This window comes from Eumetopias jubatus, unplaced genomic scaffold (genome assembly GCF_037043125.1).
Source record: "Eumetopias jubatus isolate StellerSeaLion01/CBP00866 unplaced genomic scaffold, mEumJub1_p1.0 scaffold_8, whole genome shotgun sequence".
Lineage (NCBI taxonomy): Eukaryota > Metazoa > Chordata > Mammalia > Carnivora > Otariidae > Eumetopias > Eumetopias jubatus.
Genome location: NW_028274814.1, coordinates 50385217 through 50412434, shown reverse-complemented (window position 1 = coordinate 50412434; position 27218 = coordinate 50385217). Strand labels below are relative to the sequence as shown.

At 40.7% G+C, this 27218-nt stretch overlaps 1 protein-coding gene across 1 annotated transcript in view; it reads left to right on the top strand.

Moving 5' to 3' along the window:
- The window catches only part of GRIN2B (glutamate ionotropic receptor NMDA type subunit 2B), a 286176-nt gene that overhangs the window by 172708 nt on the left and 86250 nt on the right, over nucleotides 1-27218 (top strand). Inside the window, exon 3 of the mRNA XM_028119794.2 lies at nucleotides 10692-10806. Coding sequence (XP_027975595.1) covers nucleotides 10692-10806 — 115 coding nt within the window. The remainder of the gene's footprint in view (nucleotides 1-10691; nucleotides 10807-27218) is intronic.

Below are 27218 nucleotides of genomic sequence, written 5' to 3'. Positions count from 1 at the left end.
ATCGCAACATTCAGGTAGAACAGTCCAATCAACTGAAGGTAAGGAAAGAGATGGGACCTCTGATGGAGATTTTGGAAGCCTTGGTATAGAAGTGATTTGCTGACACGATGGCTATGAATTGAGTCTGACAGGGAGAGAGCAGAGGTGAAAAACCATCTTGAGGTGCCCCCAAGTTAGGGAGTTTCAAGTGAAAATGGATAGAAAAGGAGAGAGAACTAGCCTGAGAAGTAGAAGGAGAGTCAAGAAATTATTCTGCTTTAAACAACAAATAAACAAGGGAAAGGAGAGTTGCTGAAAATTTGGGAGTGTCAACTGTTAAAAGCTGTATAATGTCAAGGAGAATGATGATGAAGCAAATCCTACTAATTCTATTTTTGTTGACCTTGCTTGGATTATTGATGACCTTGTAAGAATAGTTCCAGTAGAATGATAGAAGCAAAAGCCAAGATAGCAAGGGTTAAGGAGTGAGGTCTGGTGGGGAAAAAGGGACATCAGGTGTCAGTTACTTTTGAAAACAGTTTGCAGTAGAAAAGAGGTAGAAAGTGGAATTACTTTTCAGAGGTTGGAAAATAAATCATTTTGTGACCTGACCTGGTCAACAAAGAGTTAATGGTATAAATGCACAGTAATTTCAGAAGCATTAAAGAGCATGTTTCCATGGAAACATCAACCTACAGAGGGAGAGAAAGAGCTAGGATCCCCTGACAAAAAGGAACAGCAGAGTTCTAGCCCCCACACAGTACAGCAGGGAGAAATGATTACATGTTTCTTTTAGCTTCCCTGTGAAGGATGCATTTGGGGTTCATGGTGCTGTCCTTTTGAGGACAAGCAAAGAGGGAAATAGAGTTTGTTTTAAATAAACTCTTGCCCTCACCTTGCTTCAAATTCTGACACAAGGATCAAGCTTATTTTAGAATATTGGAAAAGATCAACGGGTGTCTTTAAGTAACTAACTAAAACTAAATAAACAAGTAACTTTGATCTTTCCCTGACCTCTCTATCCTAACCTGGTCTAGATATAGTGCCATAAAGTATTGTGATTTAGAGCAACACTTGAAAAAACTCCAGAAACATAGGATGTGTGCTTGGCTAGTAACCTTTGACCAGCACCTTTGCATCGGGGTTTCCATCTTGGTATATTCTCCTTGATTATATATACATTTCATCTCACTGTTTTCAAGTCCGTGAAATCCCTTTTACTACTGCCTGGTATACATTTCCCGAACCTTCAAATTCAACCATACTTTTGGGGATGGCTCTTCCCACTAAACTGTAGTCCCAGAAAGCCATTCTTCCAGACTGTGCTATGGGAGCCGTATTAACAAAATTGCTAACCAATTTTTCTGACAGTTCACTTTCTCCACTCCCATTTTATATTGAACTTTGCATCTCTTTTGTCCCCCTGGTCTTTCCCTGGGCCCTAGACTCAAAAACTCACTTTATTTTCTATGTGAAAGGGGCAGGTGTGATTCGTAACTGGGTTTTCTGAAGACAGAGATGTGTTTTTGAATGTGTCAACAGCCTCCACTACTGTTTCCCTATCACATCTGTAGCATGATGTGATTATGGAGCACCTATCTCCCCTGAAGACATAATCATCACCCAGGCATCTTGACTCCTCTGTTTGAAACTGTTGCCTGGCCCTGGACTATCCTCACTCTTTTGACTCTCTTTCCCTCCCATTCAGTACAATTGCTTCTAGAAATCTCCATTTGAAGACATCTGTCAATCATTACTGGGAGACTAAATTACAGATCCTTTGTCCATGAGTGACAGCTCCTCATAACCTCCACTCCCAATTCCTGTAACTGAAGCCATTTCACTAATTCATTTGTTCACCCATTTTGCTACCCTTCAGTAGAGCTGTTGGAGGGAGTTGTGAAAACTAAGCATATGGTAGCTCTAGAGGGAGTAGGAACTGTGTAAATGGAGGTACTGCCAGTGTGTAGATTTTATTGACCACCTAAAATGTAAGAGAGAATAGAGAAGGACTCCAGAACGGAGAAGAACAAATGGAGGAAATAGAGAAAGATCAAAAAGAAGGAGAAAAGCCTCCTTATTCTTTTCCCTTGATATCATTCCCAGGTCACTCTGGATTCTTGACCAAGGGTTTCTGGGGTATATATGCCCAAGGCTTCCTATAGTTAAGTCTGAAAGTTCACAAGAAGAAAAAGGCTCCTGGTCAAAGTGGAATGTCCTAGAGAAATCTTTGCCAGTCATTGTTTGGCTGGTCTTGGCATAGCCCCTGAGTAGTGTTGCCAGCTCATGAGCTAAAATGGATGTCAGAAAGGCAAACCTTCACCTTAAAATTATTAGCAAGCATAAAGAAGAAACATCAGTGTATTCAGGGATCAGCTAGCCTTTGACCTGTCTTGGTGTTTTCTCTGGGAATGTCCCACCACTTGGCTTTGATAGCCTCTAGGTCTATATTCCAACAGATAGAGCACCTAATCCGTGGAAGAGGAAAGGGATTTTTTGTTCAGTGTTTTTTAAAATGAAAGTGAGTTTAACTTATGTACAGCATGGAAATATGAATTCAAAAGGAAAAAAGTATCCAGTGGCAATAACATTATCCAGAAGTTCTTGATTCCTTCCCACTGGGGAGTTTCAACTTTCCTACTGCCTCTAGTAACTCTGGATTTCCTGTAGCACCTTAGCACATGTCACCTCTAGCAGAGGTGACTAAAGGTTCTGGGCATGAGGACAAGAAAGAATTCCTTCTCCATTACTGAGTTCTATGCACAGTTCCCTAAATGAGAAACAGCTTTACTGCTCAGCACACTGCATTGACATCAGAAGGTTGAATCACTATATTGTACACCTGAAACTAATAGTACACTGTATGTTAACATACTGGAATTTAAATAAAAACTTTAAAAATACTATGTAAACCTCAGTGTTGTGATTAGGTATATCTGTATTCCCTAAGTATGCAATATAAGCATTAAATGAAGTGATGTAGTAATAAAAAAAAATTTTTTTTAAAGGCGGCCTCACTAGTTCCCTAAGGAATACACAAGTAAGAGTTTGCCCCTTACAAAGGAATTTTAAAGAGAGTTACATAGCATTCAAAGCAGGGCTCTGGGAGGTCAGGATGGGTGTCATTTTGAGGAGTCATTTACTCTAGACTAAAATTATGGGGATATGAGTTCATCTTTTGCCTTTCTCAGGAAGTGAACTTTATGTTGAAGTATGATTAAGTGATTTCCCACTACACAAAACCTCACAGGGGTAACCAGTCCTAGTATGAAGACAAATATTCCCGAGCCTTCAGAGTTTGGAATACTGTGGGAATGAGAGGAAATGTCCTAGGGACATCGGGAGACTCAGACTCTGAATTTAACATGCCAAAGAGTAGCAGCATTTTCCCAAGCTCCAGGGTGTTTTGTTTAACTATGAAAAGTTAGACTGATCCAAAAGTCTCTGCAAACTAGCATTCTCTGATATCCAAGGAACCTAAAAAAAAAAAAAAAAAAAAAAAAAGTAATTATAACAGAAGCAGCTAACACCAAAGGTTCACTAAGTGATAGGTGCAGTTCTAAGTCCTATATGTGTATTGAATTACTTAATCCTCACAACCATCTTATGAGGTAGGTACTATTTTTATGCACATTTTTTTATGGTGAAGAAACTGAGACAGAAGTCAGATAATTTGTGGGATCATACAACTTCAGAACTGGCAGATCAAGGGCTTGTGCAGAGCTCATCTGACTCCAGTGTCCTTGCTCTTACACACCACACTGCAGGGTCTGTTGGTGGGGTGGGATGTGTGTGTGTGTGTGTGTGTGTGTGTGTGTGTGTGTTCAGTCCATATCACATTCCTTTCCTTTTTGCTTAACCTCTTTTGTTTCTCCCTCTTATTTTCTTTCTCCTCCTCAATACTAAGCATTGTCCAGGCTTTGTCATTCATTTGGGTGTAGGCTATTTTATGAATGAGGACCAGCTCCCGGGTTTGATCCAGATGGACCCGTAAGTCCAGAGGAGAACTGTTTCCTGCCACATTGACCCATCTTGGCGAAAGGGTACTGCAGGTGGGCAGGCATGAGGTCATTCCAGCTCGTGGCAGAGCCACTCCCAATGCTCATTGATTTAACATCTTTCTAGAGGAAAGTTAATGTTCTCTGCCCTCTTATGTTCAAGCAGGGATTGTTGGGCAACTTCCAACAGTGCTCTTCTGTTTTCTTTCATTCTGCATGAAAATAATTCATGGTATTCAGTCATGAAGCAGATTTTTTTTTCTCTATTAGGCTTAGGGGCCTGAGAAGTCTTTTCATTGCAATAGATGGTGAATTGATACATCACCATTTACCCCTCACACGAATGCAGCTCAACCCAGACTGCTCAAGGCCCCAAGCATAGTCCTCACCACCAGCAGGCAAGAGGAAGCATATTAAATTTATATCAGTCAGTCCTCAAGATACTTTACTATCTCATTAATTTAACACCATGGATTTAGAATTTAAATAACTAAGATATGGACTAGCCTACATTTGAAACTTCTATGAGTTGTGAAGAATGGTTTGCAAAATAAATTAATGATATAAACACCATTTCAGAGCAAATGTTTAATTTACCATAAGACAAACTATTTTTAATCTTTTTAAGTAATTATAAATTAATATTACAATGTGCTCTTTAAATTAGTTTTTCTTGAGGTTCTCTATTGAGTATCATTATATAGAAATAAGGGAAAAGAACTGTATTCGACAGCTTAGGAAACTGGTATTTCTAATTCTTTTGTTCAACAGCATGGTTTAAGACTTTTATATATGACATTATATGTTGAAGGAAACCTTTAAAACTTCTTTAAATCCCTTTTCCTTGAAAAGAAAACCATGGTCGGCAAGAATAAAATAATTCACGTATCTTAAAAAGATTGCCACACAATTTAGGAACTGATGGGTCCAGGATTTGAACAGAGGTTGTGTGACTGCAGCATCCTTGCTCGAAAATACCATGCTACACCACCTGGGTGGTGGTCATGGTGGTGATGGAGTATGTGTGTGATACATAGTGCAGTCCTCTGCTCTTCAGTTGTTTTTCTGTTCTTCTTTATGTCTTTTCTACCAGCATTTTGGGGCATCGTCTAGATCATCATTTGCATGTAGGATATCTTACCAATGAGATATCTCTTCTGGGTTTAATCCTACAGGAACCCATTGGTAAGTCCAGTGGAGAATTGTTTCCTGGCCATGGCCTGCCATGTTGACAGCATTCTACTGGATGGGTCATTTTGGATTCACTTTGATAAACATGAATTTTTAAGTTGGGCCAAAGTCAGAAATTTCTATTTAGTTTACCAAAACATAACACCAGTTGTCTAATTTTTACATTATCTTTGCCTCTTTCCCCCAGTACTGGCCTCTACTTAGGTAGCTTTTTAAGTGTTTTCAAGTCCACTATTTCTAATCCTGTGAGAAATTGTTTCCACTATTTCAAGAGCAAATGTGTATACAAAGTAGTGCTAAGTGAAATAGTAAAATGGTAAGAGAGACAAGAGAAAGACTGAAGGATGTGTGGTTTTACCATCCAGCCAATGGAGTGTAGTAATGTGACAACCGCAGATGAACTAGAGAGCATGTTAGAGGAGCATCCCTGTACTTCCCCCATCGGGTGAGTCAGATGGTATGAACCAGGCCACTTTATAGATGAGGGACTCGAAGGCCTTAACAGGTGGGTGACACACCAAAGACTCAATTACAGAGAGTTACAGAATTTTGGAGTTAGAAATTGCAAACAAGGGGTCAAGGATTCCAGTCTCTTGTCTGGAATTGTTTTTCCTTTATTGCTTTGCTCTTAATAGCTGGAGAATGGAAAGAGAATATGGAAAAAAGCCACTGTTTTTGAGGCATGGCGGTGAGCAGGAAGGATGCTGGACCCAGGGTGAGGACACCTGCATGCTGTTTCCAGCCCTGTCATCTGATCATGGTAAACCACAAATCCTTCTGGACTTCATCTGCTTCATCTAGCAATGAAAGGATCAGATGAAATGAAGACACTTATCTTTCTTACTACCATATTAACAGATACTAATAAAAAAATCCAGTGCATTGTAAAAATATGGAGGGCAGAGTGAGTATTGCAGTGCCAAGGCTCTTGGTTTGCTGGGAAAATTCTGGCAGAGCTCTTCTGGATGCCTCCCACACAGGACATACTGCTAAATCATTGCTTTAGGTATCATTGTGGTGCAGTGGATGAGCTCTGAGTGGCATGGTCAAAGTCAAAGATGCACAAGGGCTTTTTTACCTCAGCTTGACCTCATTAAACCCACTGGAGTATGACTTTGGCCATATAAAGCAAATGTATTGGCTCTGAGCCCGTTGGGGTTCTGAGACTCTTTCTCAACGAGGAGTCAAGCAGGAAATGAGATGCATTTTATTTTATGCAGTCTGTATTAGGGATCTGCATAGTCCAGGGCATGACACGCGACATGAGAATGTGCTAAAATGCACATCTGGGACTTGTAAAACTGCTTTCACTTCACTTGGTGATATCAGGAAAAGAACACTGAACTGAAAACCACAAGACTTGAACTCCAGTCTTGAATAGGCAGGTCAGCTTGGAAAAGAGGGTAGCATCTTGGAGCCTGTTTTGCCTTTTCTAAAATGAGAGTTCTCAATGGATAGCTTCTAAATTTTCTTCTGGTTCTAACAATTTGAGATTCTGTGTAATATTAGAACTTGATGAGACACAGTAAGATTTCTTATGGGTCCATCTACATCCTAGAGACAAATCAAGCAGTATATACCAAGCCTTGCTGGGGCTTCCAGGAGACTTGAGTCTTCTGAATTTGGCTGCCACTTGAGCTAGGCTTTCTGACTGTATACTTGAGGATGGCATGTTTAGAGAAAAACAGAATAGCTGTGGCATCTCTTAATTATAGTTTAATCCTTTACCAAGGATTTACACATGGAAGCTTTGAGGTTTTAATTAATGTTCAAAATTGGCAAAGTGCAGCCAGATCCAGAGGTGGTTGGGTATTTTCAGGCCTTATGGAAAGTTAAATTGACTAATATGACCATTTGACCTAGTTTATCCTCCCTATGAGGAATGCAATCTCCATTCCTCCAATGTATTCCATTGATAATTGGGTCTCATTAAAATGTAGTTATCATACTTCACTCGGTGAGGTCCAAAATGAAGCAAGTTTCTTGCCTTTAGATATTCAAATCCTGCTAATATATTCTTTTTCTGAATTTTTGCTATTATATAACCTTATATTTGTCTCCTATTTTCTGTAGTCTTCCTACCCATTATTTCATTTGACCAGCACATCAGGCTTACCTGATAAGCTGGAGGTAGAGTGGTGTTTCCATTTTAAAGAGGGAAAACTGAGGTTCAGGAGCCAAAGTCCCATGCCTAGAAGTGACTACAGTCCCAATTATTTTTTCACTTTTTTGTTACTAGTGAGTGGATTGCTTTGTTCTGCTATTCAAAGGGTATCATTGTTCAGGGCGGGTGTATATTTGCAAGCTCCTCACTGATAGCTAATTGTTGGCTCATCAGAGGGAATTACTCAGAAAAACACAATGTGAATGATTAATCTATATACTGCTGAAGGGTATGAGTGATTATAGGATACTTTGGGAAGGAATATTTTGTATATTGTCATAAAATTTATCAATATTTTTGGTAAGTGTAAAATGTGGGAGAAGTGCCTAGGTAGAATAAAATGATCCTGTAGAGCTGGAAGAGAGGGAACAGCCCAGAAAGAGTTTAAAAGAAAAATCAGAAGGAGTAACTAGAAAAATTTAGCTGTAGAGTGACTACCTTACCCAGTTTATTTTCTGAAAGTTTGAATTTTAAAACTTGTAAGTCTCTGTTTCATGAAGCTACCAAACTTTAAAAAGAATGTCACCTTTTTTTTTCCTTTGTTATGGAACCCAGAGATTGTAAAAAGAAAAAAGTTTTTGTTGCATTTTTGATGCTGGCACGAGGTTTTTGTCCACTTTTTTTCATATATCTGTGTATAAAAAATTCTGTCCATTGTTTACTATGAAATTAAGTATTACATTTTGAGGTAAACAAAAGAATTTGTATTGCTTGATAAACTATTAGCTTGTAAATTTAAAAGGTTTCTTTTCCTCAATTAACTTAATGGACCAATAAACCTATGAAATATGAAAAAAAAAAAAAAACTTGTACGCCCGATTCAATGCTGTCTCCTTCAAAGAAATCATCTTGAGAAGCCATTCATGCTGCTTATTACTTAAATTATTTTCAGAACTTCTCTTATAATTGCCTTCTGAAATGGACACTTTAAAAAAACATATCTTAATTTAGATAAAGTCAGAATTATTCTGAACCATGTCTGGTAAAAAGGAGGGTACTTAAGCCCGGTGACTTATTTCTCTCTCTTTCCCTTCCTCCCTTCCCCTTCCTTCCTTTCTCCTCCCTCCTTTCTTCCAAAAAAAGAGAGAAAACTAAAATTTGTTTGCATGTCTCATTAACCTTCTCTGAAGAGTTCCAGAAATTATTCTAAGCAATGCAATATTATTGTAATAAGAACATACTTTCCAAGTTAATTACATTGGCTGCTTAAATTCTGGTTTGTTAGTTTAAAATATTTTGCTTTGTGGCTTTGTGATTCTGTTCCTTGGAACGAATTATATACAGCTTCGGCTGGAGTGTTGAAACTGTAAACTACAGGGGATCTGAATATTGTTTTCTAACTGGTGATGGGCAGGCAGCATGGAGCTGAAAGATGAGGGGCAGTGCAAGGAATGAGGAAGATGCTACATGGAGCGTCGAGTTGAATTAGGAGTGCTACACGTTTACCAATTGGAGGTGTCCAGAAATAGCAGCCAGGGGATTAAGAGGAGGAGACTTGAAGTCATGGCATGTGATAACTACGTAAAGGAACTGGAGATTTTAAACCTGATGTGACATATGACAGTCAGGACGGGAGGGTGAAGAGATCATGGGACTGGGAATGTGGCTTAACATGTTATCTCTGCTCCCAATTAGCTGTGGAGCATTGGGCAAATAATTTGACTTCTCTGTGCTTTGGTTTCCTTCACCTATCAAGTTAAAATTCTAGAACTAAATGAGCTTAAGTTTTCTTCAAAGATTAAAATTTATAAGGTAGCCGTGATAAATGTCTTTGAATACTTGAAGAGCTTTCATGTGGAAGAAGGATTAGACTAAGACTGTATAATATCTAAGGAGGAGACCAGGATCTAGGGGTGTCAGGGGAGCAGATTTCAACTTTAAGTAAAAACAAAACCAAAAACCTCTGCCCAACAGTGAGATGGCTACTTTGAGGGTGGAGGGTGCCATGATATTAAGAAGAGCTGAAAGAGCCCATCTTATGTTGTAGAGGGAAAGCATAGACTGTAAGAAGTGGTGGACTAGTTGATCATGAAGGTCTCTTTCAGTTCTGAGAGTCTAAGAATCTCTCTTCTTTTGAGGTCTTCAGTGTTCTTGATTGCATTTGTGAAGACCATAAGACCAGAGTATGACAGGCTGAAAAAGCCCAGGCAGCTCTAGAAGTAAGAAGTGTTCCATGAAGTTTTGGTTCACGATCTCTAGTCATCTTTATAATTGCCTGAAGGACATGCATCCTAGCAACCTTGTTGCTTAACCTAAGGTTACCTGGAAGAATGAAGAGTCTCACAGTTTCACTGAATGAGAAGACTTAAAAGAGGAAACTTTAAGCTGCCTCCTGATGCGTTCGTCTTCCCTTCAGTGTGTTAGGAAACTGTTGTCGGTCACAAATTCAAAGCCCCTTGGAAACCGTGTGGCAATTACAAAATACATCTTTTGCTTCTCAGCAGAGACAGGTCTCACAGCAGCGTCAGGCCCAAGGCTCTAGAGTAGCATGTCATGTGAACACTGAGCTAATCATTATTGACTCCTCGGGCCATTATGGTAAAGGGACATTAATTACCATCCCACAGTTGCACTAATGTGGTTGTAATGAGCACGCCAGTGGGAATTCCCGGTGAGGGAACTCTTCATCAGATCAGAGCAACCAACAGAGGAACGGGGTCAGCTGGAGGTGCAGGGGTTGAGGAGGAAGACAATTTCATTGGTCTGACTCTAGTTACTTCCAGAGTTTCTGCTAATTTATGTGCCTGTGCCTGGAATACTTTCTGAAACACCTCTCCCTCCTTCCCCACAACCCCCTGGTATTTTCTGTTCATTATACACAGTGCAATAGCCCTGGTTTCCAGATGCGTCTTGTGGAACCAGATCCCTGACTCATCTCACAACTCTTAGAAGTATGGGCTGGGCCAGATCTTAACGAGAGTACAAAAGTATGTACCTATCTCTGGGAGGCAGAGAGACCCTATGCTCGGTATGCCACCTTTCTTACCATAACACTCCCGCTTTCTTTTCTTCTACAACCTTCACCCTTTAATGGACATCCTTCTGTGAATAATAATTGTTAACACTTAAGGAAGGTTTACTATGTACCAGGCCTCATGGTAAGTTATCTAATTTAAGCCTTACAAACCTAATGAAGTAGGTTGCTTTTTATCTTTTCATATTATTCCTATTATGTGAAAACTTGGACAACTCAATGCATAACCAAATGGGAGCTGGAGGGAATACCAGGTTTCACGGTGGTATTTCTATATCTATCTGTGTGTCTGTCTCCATTCACCTTTCTCTCTGTCTTCCCAACTATCTTGTTGTTGGCATACCTTCTTCATACTTTTAACCTTTCTTTTATTTTATCTTTACAGGTATCTGATCAATGTCACTTTTGAGGGAAGAAATCTGTCCTTCAGTGAAGATGGCTACCAGATGCACCCGAAACTGGTGATAATCCTTCTGAACAAGGAGAGGAAGTGGGAGAGGGTAGGACATATCTTTTGGCAATTCTTGAGCTAAGTAGATAGGGTAGGGATATAAAATTTTGCAACACGTTCAAGGAAAACCAAACCAAACCTTGGTTTTGGTCTCTGCACTGGGAAGTAGGAGTGCAGTACTTTGAAGAACATAGAAGTAGTCATTCCTCAAACTTGCATCTTCATTTTCTTGCTCCTTTGGTTAATCAAGAGATTAGTTTCTTAATGCATTACCATTTTTATTGGTTATGGTGCTGTCTGAATCATGACTTTGTCTTAATGGAAGAGAGTACACATGTATAATATAACATAATTTCATGAAGAAATCAAATTAGTGGTACAATTCAGAAATTGTATCCTACACAGTATACTGGGGAAGTCGATGAAACCTGATTTACAAGCACACAGATTTGAATTTACTGTTATTAGAGGCTTGCCGTGCAAGGCCCCTCTCAGGATCTCTCCCCCTGCCAGCTGATCCCAGTGTCTGAAGCTCTACCAATCAGAAATTAATTTCTGTGGGTGCCAGACTACCTAGGTTCAATTCCTAGCTCCTCTACTCACAAACTTGTCTACGTAGGAGCTTGGACAAATCTCTTAACTACTCTGTGCCTCAAGTTTCCTCATCTATAAAATGGGATTAAAAATAATAGCACCAGGATAACAGGGTTGTTATGAGGATTAAATATATTAATATACATAAAAGACTTAGAAATGTGCCTGGCATATGGTAAGCCCTTAATAGGTATTTGCTTTTATTGTTATCCCTGATTCCTACTTAAATACGGATGTTCCCGAGAGTAATGTCAGCACTGGTGTTTCTCCTGTATGTTCTTCAGGTCATTTGTTCCTTGAGGTGCTTTGCTGAGAAATGGTTCTGTGGATAAATAAGGTTGGGAAATGCTACCTCCAGTTTCTCATTCTGGGAGGTTCCCAGAACATATTAACATTAGAAGAGGAGTCCTATCTATAGCAAAGAGCCATTCTTAATTTTACTTAATCTGGTATATCCCAAATTTATTTTACTATGAGATTCCTTTGTTCTTGAAATTCATATTCTGTAAAACATGCTGGGAAACACTGATTTAAGGCAATTTCTATAGACTCTGTGGGTCAGTTGGCTGAGAACATCAGGATGTCAGCATGGCTCTGACTGGTATGGAAACCAAACTATTTATTTCTAGAAAGAATAGCCAGGAAAAGAGATCAGAGATGAATTTCTTGAAATTCGCCATCTTGTCAGAGAGCCCTGGACAAGTAGTTATGTGAATGCTCACCCATGAAACAGCACGTGTGTCTCACGTAGTGGAAATCCGGGGCCTTGTTCTTAAAATTGAAAGACCTCAATCTGTCCTGTAGTTTCTTATATCAGGGCACAGCTATAAGACTGAGATTATTCCTTATGTTCTTGATTAAAGTTGTCCTCCTTTTACTGAGTTATCATTTGTTCAGAAGTGCTTTTCCCCTGGGCTCCTGCTCTTCACCCCAATCAGGGCGCTTTTCGCTGCTGCTATAGAGACATAATAATTTAAGAAGTGCTCTGGGACCGCATGTAAAACAGGCACTTCTGTGTATCTCCAGAAGAGCAGTTATTAATAACTGAGGCTTCATATGTGGATCAGAGATGTCCAGCTGGGATAGCTTTTATGCAGTAGACTCAGGATTACTGCCTTAAGTATGGGGCATCTCACACCTGTCCTTCCTTAAAGAGACACAACTTACTGTCACTCATGCTGATTTCTCTAGGCTGGAATCTGAGGCCTGTGACCAGCCCCCACTTTCCAAAACTAGACACCCTCCCTGGGATATGGTTCCCTTCCCTTCTTAACAATTCTACCTTTATAGTAGCCCTTGAATTCATTCCTCCTTATATGATCCAGGAACCATGTGATAATTTTTTAAATGGGCCTCCCTGTCCTTGATGCCTACCTTTATCCATTCAGATCAGTCCTGGACATGGCTGCTAGAATAAGTTTCCTAAGGCACAACTCTGATTATGTTCTTTCTCAGCCCAAAACTTGGTCGGAGCTTCTGTGGTTTATGCATCGGGTCCAGACTTTATTTTTGCATTCAGGGCTCTGGTCTACCTTTCAAGAAGTGTCTTCTCTGCCTTCCTGTTTCCTGTCTCACCATCAAGCTGCGCTGGGCTGCCTCTGTACATCTTGCTTCCTGTACAGCAGGTCATGACGTTTCCTTTTTCTGGAATGGGTTGTCCAATTACGTAAATCATAACCATCCTTTGAAACCCAACTAAAATGTTGTCTTCTTCTCTGATCTTTGACCAAGATATAATCTCTCACATTCCCTTGTCCCCACCTCTGTTGTAGCACTATCACATCTGTCGGTGTTAGAGTTGTGTGTATGTGTGCTTCTGGACGGCAGAGACTGTGTCTTTATATCACTGTGTCCTCCCAGCAGCCTGGATGAGTGTATTGCATAGAGTGGTTAAATAAGTATGTGTCAAATGAATGAGAACCATTACATAATACAAAAGTCTAAAATCTATCATTAAGAATCCAAGTTTATGCTATTGCCCTTGATGTAATACCTCTTTTGGGGGGCAGAGGGGAGATAAAATCTTTATGTAGATTGAGTTTTCATAGATCATACTTTAAATGTACTAGGGGAGCTTGTTATTTAAAGAAATTCTGTGGTTAATCTTTTTTATAAGGCCTTTTGGGAGGTGGTGGGCTCACAGAATAGAACATTTTCATACTGACTTGGTTAAATCAGGAAACATTGCTGAAGAGAGGGGTCTTTACTGTTCATTGAGTTCACAGAGCCAGGAGGCTCCCCAGTGTGGAACCCCTTGTTAGGGCTCACTTATGGGCAGGGAGGTGTGGCAGGAACTGGGCGCAGACCTAGAGCGTGTCTGGGATGTGCTGAAATTGTACCGTGGGAAGTTACACACTTTTTTTTTTCCCCATTACCCTGGCCCCCAGGACCCTCTGTGTTCTCAGGATTTCTAATACCACTCTAGAAGGTTCCATGTAGTCCAGGGAAGATTTAGTGTCCATGGACTCCATAGAGGTAGGCACCAGGGCGAAGAGTCTACAGTGAGGAGATGGATACTGGAAAGATAAATGGGGAAGGAATCTGGATTTGGGGGGAAAATGAGGGCTCAAAGACAGGACCCACAGCTTCTGGTCATGCCCCTAACTAACTACGTGACCTGTTCTTTTCACTTCTCTGGAACTTTCTCTTCTTGTGTCTAAAATCCTGGCATGAGATTAGGAGGACTTGTAGGATCCTTTCTGGCTCTAGCTTCTGGGATTGCAAATTTCACGTTGCAAATAAGTCAGGGCTTGGAATGGAATTGGGGTGTGAGCTGAGGCATACAAAAGGAACCTGAGTTTGTTTCTAAGGACAGTAGCTCCCAGCGAATATTTGTCATTCTTATCATTTAGATAAATATCATCTCCTCAGAAGGCCTTCCTTGGGGACTCAAGCTAAAGTAGCCACCCAGCCACTCTATCAGAACAGCTGATTTTAATTTTCTTCAGTGTATTTTCTACCTGATGTTTTGCCTATTTGCCTGATTGTTTACTGCCTGTCTCCTCACAGCAGGACAGATGCTTCCTGGGAGCAAGGACCTTGTGCACCTCTGTCATCCTAACACTTAAGAAGAGTGCCTGGTTCAGAGTGACCACTCAAAAGATAACTGTTAAATAAATGAGTCCATATGCTTAGGAGTGTTAGTTCACTTCTGCCCAAAACTCTCCCAGGTAGACAGACTGGTTTACTGAAGAGTGCGGGAGAGCAAGGGCATACTCCACCGTGGGTATGAGCAGGCCACAAGCAGTGATGTTCTGTGAGGCGGGGCGGAGGCCATCTTCAGTGAGGCCCAACTTCCCAGTGGCAGCGAGCCTCAACAGTTTCCAACAAGGAGCCTCGGGTTGAGGAAGACTCACTCAGATGCTGGTGTAAACCACTGTGAAAAAGTTTTAAAAAAGTCGTCTCACAGCCATCGTTTTATAAATCTGGTTTCTTTTGAACGACTTGAAGTCCAGGCAGCATAATCTGGGACTGAGCATGGTTTTGGAAATCAGAAAGAGCTGAAATGAAACTAATGATGTACTACATGTTGGCTAATTGAATTTAAATAATAATAAGAAGATAAAAGAGCTGAGATGAATGCCCCATAGTGCCATTTATCAGCTGCATAAGCCAGGCGACAATACTACCCGACTCTATTTCCCTTTTGTAAAAATAGGGTTTTACATAAGGCTGTTATAAAGATTAAAGGAGATTTTATAGTAAAACACCAGTTAATAGTAACTGAAACATAGCCAGTATTCGACAAATGTCAGTTGGTGCCCTCCTCCTTTTCTTAGGTAACATTTGCACACGGTACTAAGTCAAATGGTACAAGAGGGTATCCAGTGAAAAGAACATACTCTTACCTGTGATCCTCAGTTCCCCTAGGCCCGTCCCCTGAGAAATCATTGTTTCCAGGGTCTAATGTATTTTCTCTGAGAACCCTTCAAGTATATAAAAATTTTATATATTTGCTCAACCTCCTTTTTGAAAAAAATAAACAGCACCTGCTTTTGTGAACTTTTAATGGGATCCTATGTAAGTAGCTACTAAGGAGGCATGGGGTGGGGGCTAGAATAGCAGAGATCTTTGGATCAGAATTACATTCACAGAAAGCTGAGTAATCTCTTTGGTATATAGGAATGCGGAAAAGAATGTTTCACGGGGAATGCACGCATACGTGTGCGGGGATAGCATGGTAAGTTGGAAAAGGGCAGGGGATGGTGGAAAAATGTGTGCAGAGTGGGTTCATTTGTAAGTCTTCTCTCTAAGTGGGGGACAGCTGCATAAACTTGCATTAAAAATAGGCTGGCACAGAGAAGCAGTTCCAACGAGCATTCAGGCTTCGGTCTTTATCAGAGCCTCTCATGATTTGCTTCATTGCTGCTGCTCTCTGCTTCCATTTAATCGTTCCTAAAATGGGGATAATAAAAATGAAATGCAGTGGGGGTGTGTTCTGAGTAATGACTTCAAGAAATGATGATGGTGCATTTTCAGGCTGTAAGATGTAAACACGCTTTAGAGGGACTGTCTGGGTCCGAATCGCAGGAGGGTATGTATGCGTGGCGTCTCTGCCTGGTTTTTCCTCAAGATAAGAGGGCTATCGTATAAGCCCACTCCCTCTTCTCTGCCTCCCCCTATCAGAAAATGCCCTTCTTTATGCAGATTAAAACATTCTCAGTTTGTCGTGGTCATTGTTTCCGCTCCCCAAATCCCAGTTACCACCTTAGGCTTGCAATGCTGAGATATTACAGCCACATCCAGTCCTGAAAGACGGGCTAGAAATAAAAGTACTTAGCACACACTGCTGGGCCCGTAATTGTATTTATGAATTAATGGATAGATCGGGGGAGAGAGGAAGGGCACTTAACTGGTAGAAGGAAGATCCCCAAGAGTGACAACAGCAACAACATAATAAGACCAAATGCTCTACCAGCATCTGGAGCCAGGGATGAATGAGACAGGTTACGAGATGCTATATGCCTCTGACAGCCTCGCAGCCAGGAGGCGGCGGGTGCTCTGTAACACGAGCACCTGAGGACGACAGTGATCATATTCCAGAATGATCAATTTGGTGATGATACAACAGAGGTTGATTGCTGCTGTGGCAGATGCCACTTGAAAGCTGTTGACTGACAAAATAAACCAGCCACTCCATCTCCTCCCCGGCATGCACGCGCATGCGCTCGCGCGCGCGCACACGCACACACACACACACACACACACACACACACACACACACACAGTCACTGCCATCTATGCTGACAGACTGCTCCCGACACAGGAAGCGCATCTGTTTGGTTATCCGCAGTATGTCTGTGCCCAGCCCAGTGTGAGACATTGCTGAGTAGGCCAGTAAATACGCTGTGACAGCCCGAACACACCTGTACAAACTGTGCTCCACCTCCCATCCTTGGAGGAGAGGCCAGGGCATAATCCATGCTCTCCTCAGACTCCACAGAGGTTGTCTGAGGAGGTAAAAGAGAAGCTTCTCATGTTGGGGGTGTTTGCTCTGGATTCTCCCTGATACTGCCATTTGACGACATGCTATTTTTACTGACTTTGAACTGAGTACCAGTGTGCATCATTGGATTAAGGGATTAGAAAATAGGATCCATGGAAGAAGGCTGTGGGAATTGGGTTTGTTAAGGGGAAGAAGAAAAGGCAATGAAGTGATGACTTACTCCCTTTAAATGTATGAAGACTTATTGTGCCAAGTGTTGAGATCAGCTGTTCCCTTTCTCCTCTGAGACAGAACCAGAGTAAGTGGGCTTAAGATCAAACAGAGAGGATTTATATTAGCTATAGGGAGGACTTCTTAATAGAGAGAAGTTTTGGGTAGTGGAACTGTTAACAATACCAGGGGGATGACTTTGGAAGTCCTAAAAATCAGATATGTCCCCCTTTCTCTACAATGTACAGCCCAGCCCAAACAACAATGCACGAAACACGTGGCTTTCAGTTTTCCTTCCGTTCTCCCTCCCTCCCTCCCTTCCCCCTTCATCCTTTCCTGCCCTTCCCTTCCACACAGAATTATTGAGCACCGACCATGAACCAAGCATTGCCCCCACGAAATTAGTGTTGTAGCTTTCCTGGTGGCTGGGGGAAGAGGAGAAACAACACTTAAGATTTTCTTATAAAGATAATTTATTAAAAGACTCATTAAAGGGCGCCTGGGTGGCTCAGTCGTTAAGTGTCTGCTTTCGGCTCAGGTCATGATCCCAGGGTCCTGGGATCAAGTCCCACATCGGGCTCCCTGCTCAGTGGGGAACCTGCTTCTCCCTCTCCCCCTCCCCTTCCTCATGCTCTCTCTGTCTCTCTCTCAAATAAATAAAATCTTTTTTTAAAAGATATTGCAAGGGGAAAGGTTCTTATTGTGACACTTGGAAATTTCTGTAACTTAAGGTGGTGTTTCAATCTTACTATTTGATATGGGCCAATAGTTGGGTGGATGTTTCATGTTGCTTGGTTAGTAAAGACTCTGCTGATATTTATTTATGACCATGGCTTACAAACAGAGTGACTGGATGACATGGTTTTGGCTGTCTTTCTGAGTGGTGGTTATCACAGACTCTCACATCCAAGTGTTCCCTTCTTATTCCCTGAGCTCCCAGAGCCATGGTGCACCCTGTTCATTAACCCCTTTCTTGGCATTCCAGAAAGATTCCACTGGGGCACCTGGGAAGAGAGAGTATACTCTTAACCCCCAGTGTCTCAACACTGCTGTTATTAAACTCAGTCCATGATGTCAGATTGCAACCTAATTTATGTTCCTAAAATAATTTGAAGAGAAGAGCAGGATGTATTGAGGGAAGAGACTTCAGAAATGTCATTTCAGAAAGGCTAGTTGTCTTCGTGTTGGTCGTCAGCCACTGAACGAAAGGGTTGAAAGAACAAGATAACCTCGGTTGACTTTACTTTTGAAACCTGTACATGCTGATGAGGGAGGAAAAGCAGACTTGAACTTGAAGACTGAAGTGCTGGCTTAACAAAACACAGTAAAGAGGAAAGCATCCCCAAAACTGAAAGATGGCCGTCATCCATCTTGTTTAAGTTTTATTGAGATTTTTATTTCATGACAGTTATCAGTGGTTGGCTCCTGAGTCCTCTGAACTACGTTTCTAATTTCCAGGTTGTAATACTTCTTCCAGTAGTGGTATTGAAGAAGAAATAGTGGCGTACAGTACAGACTCTTGTGTTTATATGCAGGTTAAAAACATTTATGATTTTCTTATTGTAAAGGTCACTGATGCTTATTAAAGACTTTTAGGGAGATGGGATAAAATTTCCCTATATACACACAAAGACTTTGTATTTACATTTCTTTTATTTCTTACTGATGCTTTTTTTCTGGGCATGTTGTGTGTATGTTATATATAACACAGGGAAATACAGTAGAATTGAGACTACAACTTATGAACAGTTTATAATCTACTTTCCTCTCTTAATATGATATTGTGGATGTTTTTCTATTTTGTTGGTATTATCCAAAGCATGAAACTTAATGACCATCTAATATCCCATCGTGAGGATGTATCATACTTCTTTAAACTGGTCCCTCATGACTGGACATTTGTGTATTAAAAAAAGACTGATACTCATGAAAGTAATTGCAGAGTTTTTGATGGTCCAACTTTGAAGCCACAAGACTGCTTTTCAAAGTAACAAGTTTGACCACTTTTCCTGTTATCTAATGTCCCTAAAAGCTAAAAATGAGAGCCCTTAAACTGAGAATTGCTTGGGTTATATTAATTCACCAACAGCGAATGGACATATATATATATATACAGTTGGAATGGAAGGCTCTCTTTTGTGATTCCTGGTCTGCCAGGTCTCCTGGAGGGTTTTGTTTTTTTTTTTTTCTTTTGATCTTCTGGTAAGTGTGTTACCCTCTAACTTCGCTGATAAGAATATTTCTTATCTTTGATAGTTGGAACATACAGAGAATGGGGTTGGCCATGTGGTCTGTCTGTCTGCAGTTTTCGTCATTAGGATCATTTTCTTGAGAGGTGGAGGCTTGTAAAATTCAGACCCATTTCCCAAGGAACTCATAGGCCTCATGCTTGGTGTGTCAACCTTTCTCGTGCTATTTTTGTTCTCCGTGGCGTAAGAGTCAAGGAGGAAGGGAGAGCAGTCCCCTTCTTGCACCAGTGGGGGCAGCAGTTGGCTATAACACATGTGATCTACAGGCTGATGAGCCTCCAGACTGACCAGGCCTCTATAACAGGGTGCTATTCTTTTTATACTTTTATGGATTTTCCACCAAAGAAGATACCTTGTGCATACATTCATGGCATGTTGACTTTAGCTGAGATCTGAAGTTTGACATTAAAACTATAATATCTGGATGTCCTTCATATACAAACAAGCTCTATTGACCTAGCATGACAAGATCATCTGCTTTGAGTCTTTCCTGCAGTGATGATGGATTTGTACTAGTCCGTACGCAACCTCTCTCTCTGTAATACTTATTTATGAGAGCTGGCCTGGAACAGAGTAAACAGAATCCATGTACACAGGGAGAAGAGCTCTGACCTTGGCACATTAACTCTGCTAATCAGCCTGCAGTACAAAGCTTTGAAAGGAAGTATAGGCCAAGGAAGAAAATAGAAAATAAATGGTCTTTAAGAATGAAGGCTATTAACAAAAAACCTGGATACGAATCTCCCACAATAGCTGTAGAACTGCAATTATTTGGAATGATTTTAGTATTTTCTCTATTAGAACTATCTCTGTTCGTAATTCGGTGAACATTTTAGTTCATTGTATATGGAACATTTGGTTATATGTACATGTATGCATGTCTATCTATCTGTATGTAGACGTCTATCTATTCTATATCTATATAGAGACAGAGAGGTGGGAGGCGAGGGGGAGGACTTAAGATGGCTTGGAAGCTCTCACCTGGTGTAATCCAGGTGTTCTCTGCTGTCATAAAGGCCACCCACTGTTGGTTTGACAGGTATTCTAGGACTTAGCTCTGTCAGTTAAATGTTTTAAAGGTTTTAACTTAAAGCAAATCTTTGCTAGGGGATAGGTGAGAAGAAAAGTGTGAGCTTGGGGAGGCAGATAAAGAGAAGAACACATGTAGATGAGTCATGGGGAAACTGATGGACATCTAGAGGAAGAAAACCATTCTCCTTTGCTATATATTCCAGGGGACACAACATTCTGTGTTTACACCAAACTCCTCTAGATATCCTTTCACATTTTTCTATTTCAAGGGTTTGGTGTAGGATATCTTCTAAAATCATTGTCTTTGGCTATTCCTGTAATACATACCATTTTTCTTCATTCATCCCCTAGGGAAAGGAACTCGCTAGCAAAGGAACAGAATAGTACCTCGCAAGTAGAATTTCTGGTGGGTAGTTAAGCCACCTCAGCATTCTCTTTATAGAGTAGTAAAACAAACAAGACCTTTTTTTCCCCTCTAGGAGAAGGGAAAGGTGTGCAATTCTAGAACAGTCTAGCCTAGAATTAGGGTTTGGCCATTGACACATCTGACATTGATACAGCACTTTATTAATGACATGGCTTATCAAGAACTTTAGCATATATCTCATTTTGATTCCTACTAAACCTTTGGCAAATACTTGTACAGAGAAGTAAACTGAGACTCAGAGAGGTCACATGATTTGCCCGAAGGCACACAGATGAGTGGCAGGGCTGGGTGTAGACACTTAATATCCAGCTCCACTTACGTCCCGTCTACGTCGTGCCTTAACATGCAGAAGACTAGAAGACTACAACTAGACTGATAGGACCAACGTGTAGCGGCGTCAGTGGGAATAGCTGTGTAGACTAGAGGACAGATCACACCACGGAAACGCTGGAGAGGTGGGGAGTAGTTAGTCGTTAGCCCAGACTGTGACTGGCTATTTCAGAGTGACATTTTCCTGAGATTAACAAAAATGAAGAAGAAAGAAAGGGAGGGAAGGACAGAGGCAAGAAAGAAAAGAACAATAACAACAACAACAAAAATGCTTTTCTGCATTTCTCTATCCCTATACCTCCTCACTGTTATCACACACGCACACACATACACACACACATACACACGTGCTTATATCCTCTTCTCAGTCGAGAGTAAGAACCTACCTCCTCAAAATGGTGAGGATGAACACATATCTTTCACTAATAAAGGCATAGCCACCTACAGACACAGCTGTCTGGGTCCTGATCGCGTCGAGGGGATTTTCTAAGAAACCATTATCTTCTGCATGCCAAGCTCTTCTGAAACGCGGCCCCCATGGTGGTGGTGCTGAGGCCATGCAGCCCCCTTGATCAGACAGCTGCTGGAGGTGTAGAGGAATGTCGAAACACCAAGGGGAATCTAAAATAGCTGACCTACAAAACAGCCCTTAAATCTTAGGAGAGTGACATGAAATTTTAACTCAGCTTTACATAAAACACAATCAACCAAATATTTTATGAACTCAACTCGCTAAGAGAGAGGAGCTTGGGGAATCGCATGTAAAAGGAGATGAATGTTCATTAAGATTACATATATCTTATATTAAATATATATATTTTTCATATACATAGATGAAGGACAAAGAGCCAAATTCAATTAATAAGAACACCGATCTTCTGTGATTCATCACTGCTGCTTAAATAGTTCCCCAAATGTGATTGTGGGTCTCACTGCAGTACATGAGTTAATTTAAGAGGGATGAGTATTTTTTTATTTGAATAATCATATAGTTATCTTTGGCAAGTGACACTTGTCTCACATTTACAGTAATATGAAATTTTTAAATACATTTTTAAAAGGAAGGCTATCACCTAAATTAAAAATACCCTAAGTGATACACAGATATGGACAAAATTGCTACAGTGGTGCTTGAATGAGTGAAATTTCGGGTAATAGTTCCACAGGGTGAAATGTGCTCCCCATCCCAGCCCCCAAGTCACATCTCAAGCCTGACCCACCTTTCCATCTTCTTCGCCCTTTACCTCCCTGTATTTAGTCTCCACGCCAACATAATTGCCACTAACCCCTCTTCAACACCTCTTGTACTTTTATGCCTACATGCCTTTGCTTATGTTGTCCCCTTAACCTTGGATCATTAAACGTGTCCTTTCAGCCGTAGTTTAAAAGCCAAGAGGCATCATATCTTACCTCTGCACAGCACAGTGGTTTATCTACAGAAGCATAAATAAATGTTGTTCCACCTTTCTGTTCCTCAATTTCATCTATAAAATGGGACAAACAGCCGTGAGGATCAAGTAAGTTTTAATTCATGTCAACTTCTTAGTACAGTATCTGGTGTGTAACAAGTGCTTTGCAAATGTTCAGTTGCTTTGCTGAACGTATTGTAAACCAATGATAACACAATTGAAATTGGGTTCTAGAAAACAAGAACGTGAAGAGAAACGACAATGCATACACAGAGAACGGATTTGGATTTTGGGCTTAGTCACTGAAAGGAAGGCACCAGGAAATAACAGAATTCTTGACATGCTCAGGGATAAATTCATAATGAGCAAGTGTTCCTCCTTTGTTGTTAAACTTTTTGCACAAGGATTTCTTAAGAAATTGAATCTTAAAATAGTGGCAAAATGCATGACTTAGCATGGCAGTCCATGATGGACCCATCACCCAGACATCAGGGAATGAAAAACCTCCTTCGCTTTGATTTATCATATTTGTGGGTTGTCGGTAACCATTGAATAACAACCAAAACACATTAAACAATAATGACAGTTTCTGAAACCTTGTAGTGTGTCCTTGTGCTATTTGATCTCCTTGGGTTTTGTTTCATTGTAATAAACCGATACTTTGTGGTTGATAATAAAGAACCGCCAATCTCCCCTTCCTCGCCTCCCTATTGTGTGTTGAGTAGATTGGCCCACAACCATTAAAGGAATTCCTTCCATAAAAGAAAGTGGTTTATGTCAAAAGACAGTCCTAGTCAGGGTCGAGTATGTTAACAATTGACACCTGAATAGTGTTTCACAATTTGCACCACTGGTCCTCAGTGTGGTGCCTGGACCAATAGCATCAGCATGCCTAGTACCTTATCTGAAATGCACATTCTCAGTTCCTACCCCAGAAGCTCCAAAAGTGAGGCCCAACAATCTGGATTTTGACCTATAAAACACAGGGATAGTTTATCACAGACATTTCCTTCTCACAAGGACAAGAGAAGTATTTGTTAAATGGATATTTAAGACGGCCACTCTGTCATTGTCCTTTGTTCTCATTTTATTTTCCAACCATTAACTGTGAAATAAAACTGAATCTCTATCCCTCCATAAAGTGGAAGACAGATCCAGAAGCCTGGCAAGAAAGAGTTGCTGTCCCACTACTCCAGGAGATTCTGAATTACCTATCGTCTGGGGTAGCTGCTACAGAAACTTCCTGATATTAGGCTGGTAGTCTGGGTTTATTCATTCAGCAAATATCTACAGAACCCCTACCAAATGCCAGGCACTCTTCTGGGTGTAGACTAAACAATAATAAATTCCCTGCCCTCAAGGAGTTTTATGTCTTGTTAAGGAAGGTCAGACAATGAACACCATCAACAAGTAAATAAATAGGATAATTTCAGAGGGCACCAAGGTGCTATTAGGGTGGTGAGATAGGGTGCAGTGGCTCTCAGCCACATGATGTCATCCCCCAGAGGGGCTTTTGGAAATGGCTTTACTATTTTAAATAAGTTGCCAGTTTAATTCCTAAGGAGTATGTCCAATGGTTATTGTTTGAAATTAACTGACAACTTAATGTAAAAACTTTCTACATTATACCTACAAGACCCATGCTTAAACTTTATATAGATACTGTGTTGAGACTATTAGACCCATTTCTGAGCTGCAGGGGAATATGGGTAGTATTTGATCTTCCATTTTTTTCCTAGGTTTCAGAGAATTTTGTAACTTGACACATCAGCCTGTAAGCATTCCAGTATTGATTGATTTTTCCAAAGAATTGAGATGCATTAGGCCTCACTGTTTAGTAAGTTGCCTACCCTAACCTGCTGTAGGTGAGTGGACACCATTTTGCGGCTATTGTGGTAATGACCTTCTTCATTGTCTCCATGTGACCCTGGAAGTCATGGTGTGATACTACAGGAGGACCTAGTGAGGATGTTTAGGACAGGTGATAAACTAGCAGTCCACAGGCTGCTTTTGGATCATAGACATGTTCTATGTGGCCTAAGAGAGGTGCATTTAAGACTAAATTGGTTTTTGGCACTTAAGAATTTAAAGATTTCCCCTTAGAACTCCAGATTTTTGGATTTCCTGAAGAAATGTGGCAACACTGGGCTCACATTCTGAAGGAGCTGAGGGGTGTAGCCTCCTCTGGATGGAATGCATGCTCTCCAGTTCAATACAGCCACTCCCCTCCCCAACCCCCAATGTGCTATCACTTTTATTAATGATCTACCTGGTTCTTATAGAAGTTCGAAACTCACAGAACAGAAGCGAATTCAGAAAAGATTCAATCCCTGCTTAAGATCTAGAATGTCTTCCTTGAGAATGGGTTTAAGAACTGGGTATTGGGGCGCCTGGGTGACTCAGTCGTTAAGCGTCTGCCTTCAGCTCAGCTCAGGGTCCCAAGGTCCTGGGATGGAGCCCCACATCGGGCTCCTTGCTCAGCGGGGAGTCTGCTTCTCCCTCTCCCACTCCCCCTGCTTGTGTTCCCTCTCTCGCTGTCTCTCTCCCTCTCGCTGTCAAATAAATAAATAAATAAATATCTTTTAAAAAAAAAGAACTGGGTATTTATGGAGCAGACACCGCCTTTTGATTGCTTGCTGCAATTCACCTTGCAGTCTCTAGGGGGAGCTGAGAATTCTGAATACAGTCTTTAAAAATGCATCCGTGTCCAAGGCGATTACAGTTCTATATTGCACTGATTTTCCAAATTCACCTTAATATTGTAGAAAGAAAAAGACATTACCTGTCTAAAGGGCTTTCTACTTATCAGACAATGAAATACAGAAATACAAACTGTTGATGCCTTAAAAGGTTTTAGGCATATAAATGTTGTGAATTTGTCTTTTTTTTCTTGGCAAAGTAACAGGTAATCCTAACTGGACAGATATCCTGGAAAGGCTTCATAGGTGTGAGCTTTCAAGGGGAATTTGAATGATCCAAAGGCATTTCCTGGCAGAGAAGCGAAGTCTTCGGGCAGAGGAAATCTCAGCCAGGAGACCAGGAGAATGAAGGAAAGGGGTGGGCAAATGAAAGAAATGTGGGATAGGAAAAACTGAAATTAGAAGGGGGAACAAATGTCGCACTTAAAGTAGGAGCAGAAAACTGATAGAGATGAAAGAGAGAGCGACAGAGTCTGAGTGTAGTGAGAGAGCAGGGGGCTTCTGTGATGCTATTCTGATGAAACTAAAGTGGAGGAACAGAAAGAAAAAAAAAAAAAAAGCAGAATCAACAAAAGAGGTTGAAAGGGTCCCGGCAGGAGAAGGTCCCCACTCATATGAGATTTTGAGCATTCAGAATAGAAGGGAAAGAACGTTAATCATGAAAGTAATGGCACGTGTATCTTTATGTGCACATGCTGAATATGGATATAAGGGGAGTACTTGGTCTCTTTCTGTCTTGGAAACACTGTAGATTCCCCCAACCTCATCCCCAAAGTTAGAAACACTCTGTCTCCACATGGAGCTTTCTAGTATCCAAACAGCTACAGTGAGTGTATAGCATTTTCTCCTACTCTGCAAAGTTCAGATAAACCTTTCTTCTTTAATCTCCATTGGCATTTCTGTTTTCCACGTGAAAGCAGAATCTCAAAGTCCACTGGAAGAAGGTATTGTTTTTCCTGACTGTATTTAGAGTTCTCCCTTCTTTTCTCAGGCAGATTCAGTTCAATTCAACAAACATACTGAAGGGCTTCTCTATAAAGGACCCTGTGCTTAGACACTAAAAGGAGAGAAAGGTAAACAAGACACCCTGTCCTCCAGAAATGTACACTCTTAAGAATGTTACACGGGTATAATACAGGGAAGAATATGATTGTCATAGGCAGCCACGAAGATAACCCCCAAAGTTATCCCCACCCACATTTTTATTCTCCAGATGAATCATTGGCCACTTAAAGACTAAAGGAAAAAAATGCCCTAAACTGTGGATATAAACCTATTGTACACAAAGCTGGGATTTCTTTTTCACAACTGGAGGAATCCTGTTCCATCTTGAGTGAGAACTTCTCTTTTATGCAATGGTATTAATTTGTGTCCGATTCCAAAAGTATAATAATTGTTCATTAAGGAAAAGCTAATAAAAGTAGAGAAAAGCCTGGAAAAGAAAGTAAAGTTCACCTCGAATTCTACCACCCAAAGATAATTTCTGTTTACATTTTGGTTTCGATCAGCTCAGTCTTTTTTCCTCTATGTTCTTATATATTATAAATGTGCTTTAGAGATATAAGTGCACATGGGGCACCTGGGTGGCTCAGTCAGTTGTGTCCAGCTCTAGATTTCAGCTCAGGTCATGATCTCAGGGTCGTGAGATCAAGCCCTGCCTCAGACTCCACACTGGGCGTGGAGCCTGCTTAAGATTCTTGCTTTCCCTTTCCCTCTGCCCCTCCTCCCTCCCTCTCTTAAAAAAAAAAAAAGAAAGAAAGAAATATAAGTGCATATTTTTATAAAATTGGGATAGTATTATATATATCCTGTTTTGTAATCTACATTGTTAAGGATGTTTTGTGAATAGTATGTCAAATATACATTATTAAAATATAAAAATATGATATAAACTATATTCTTAAGTATCCATTTACCTATTTTCTATTTATGTTCATCTATTTATCATGTAATTTTTAAGGCTGTATATTATTCCATTCTTTAGAAACTCTGTACCTATGTTACAAAATACCTGCACCCTTATGTGGGCCCCCCCCTACACACACAAGGGGCAAAATCTTGGCCA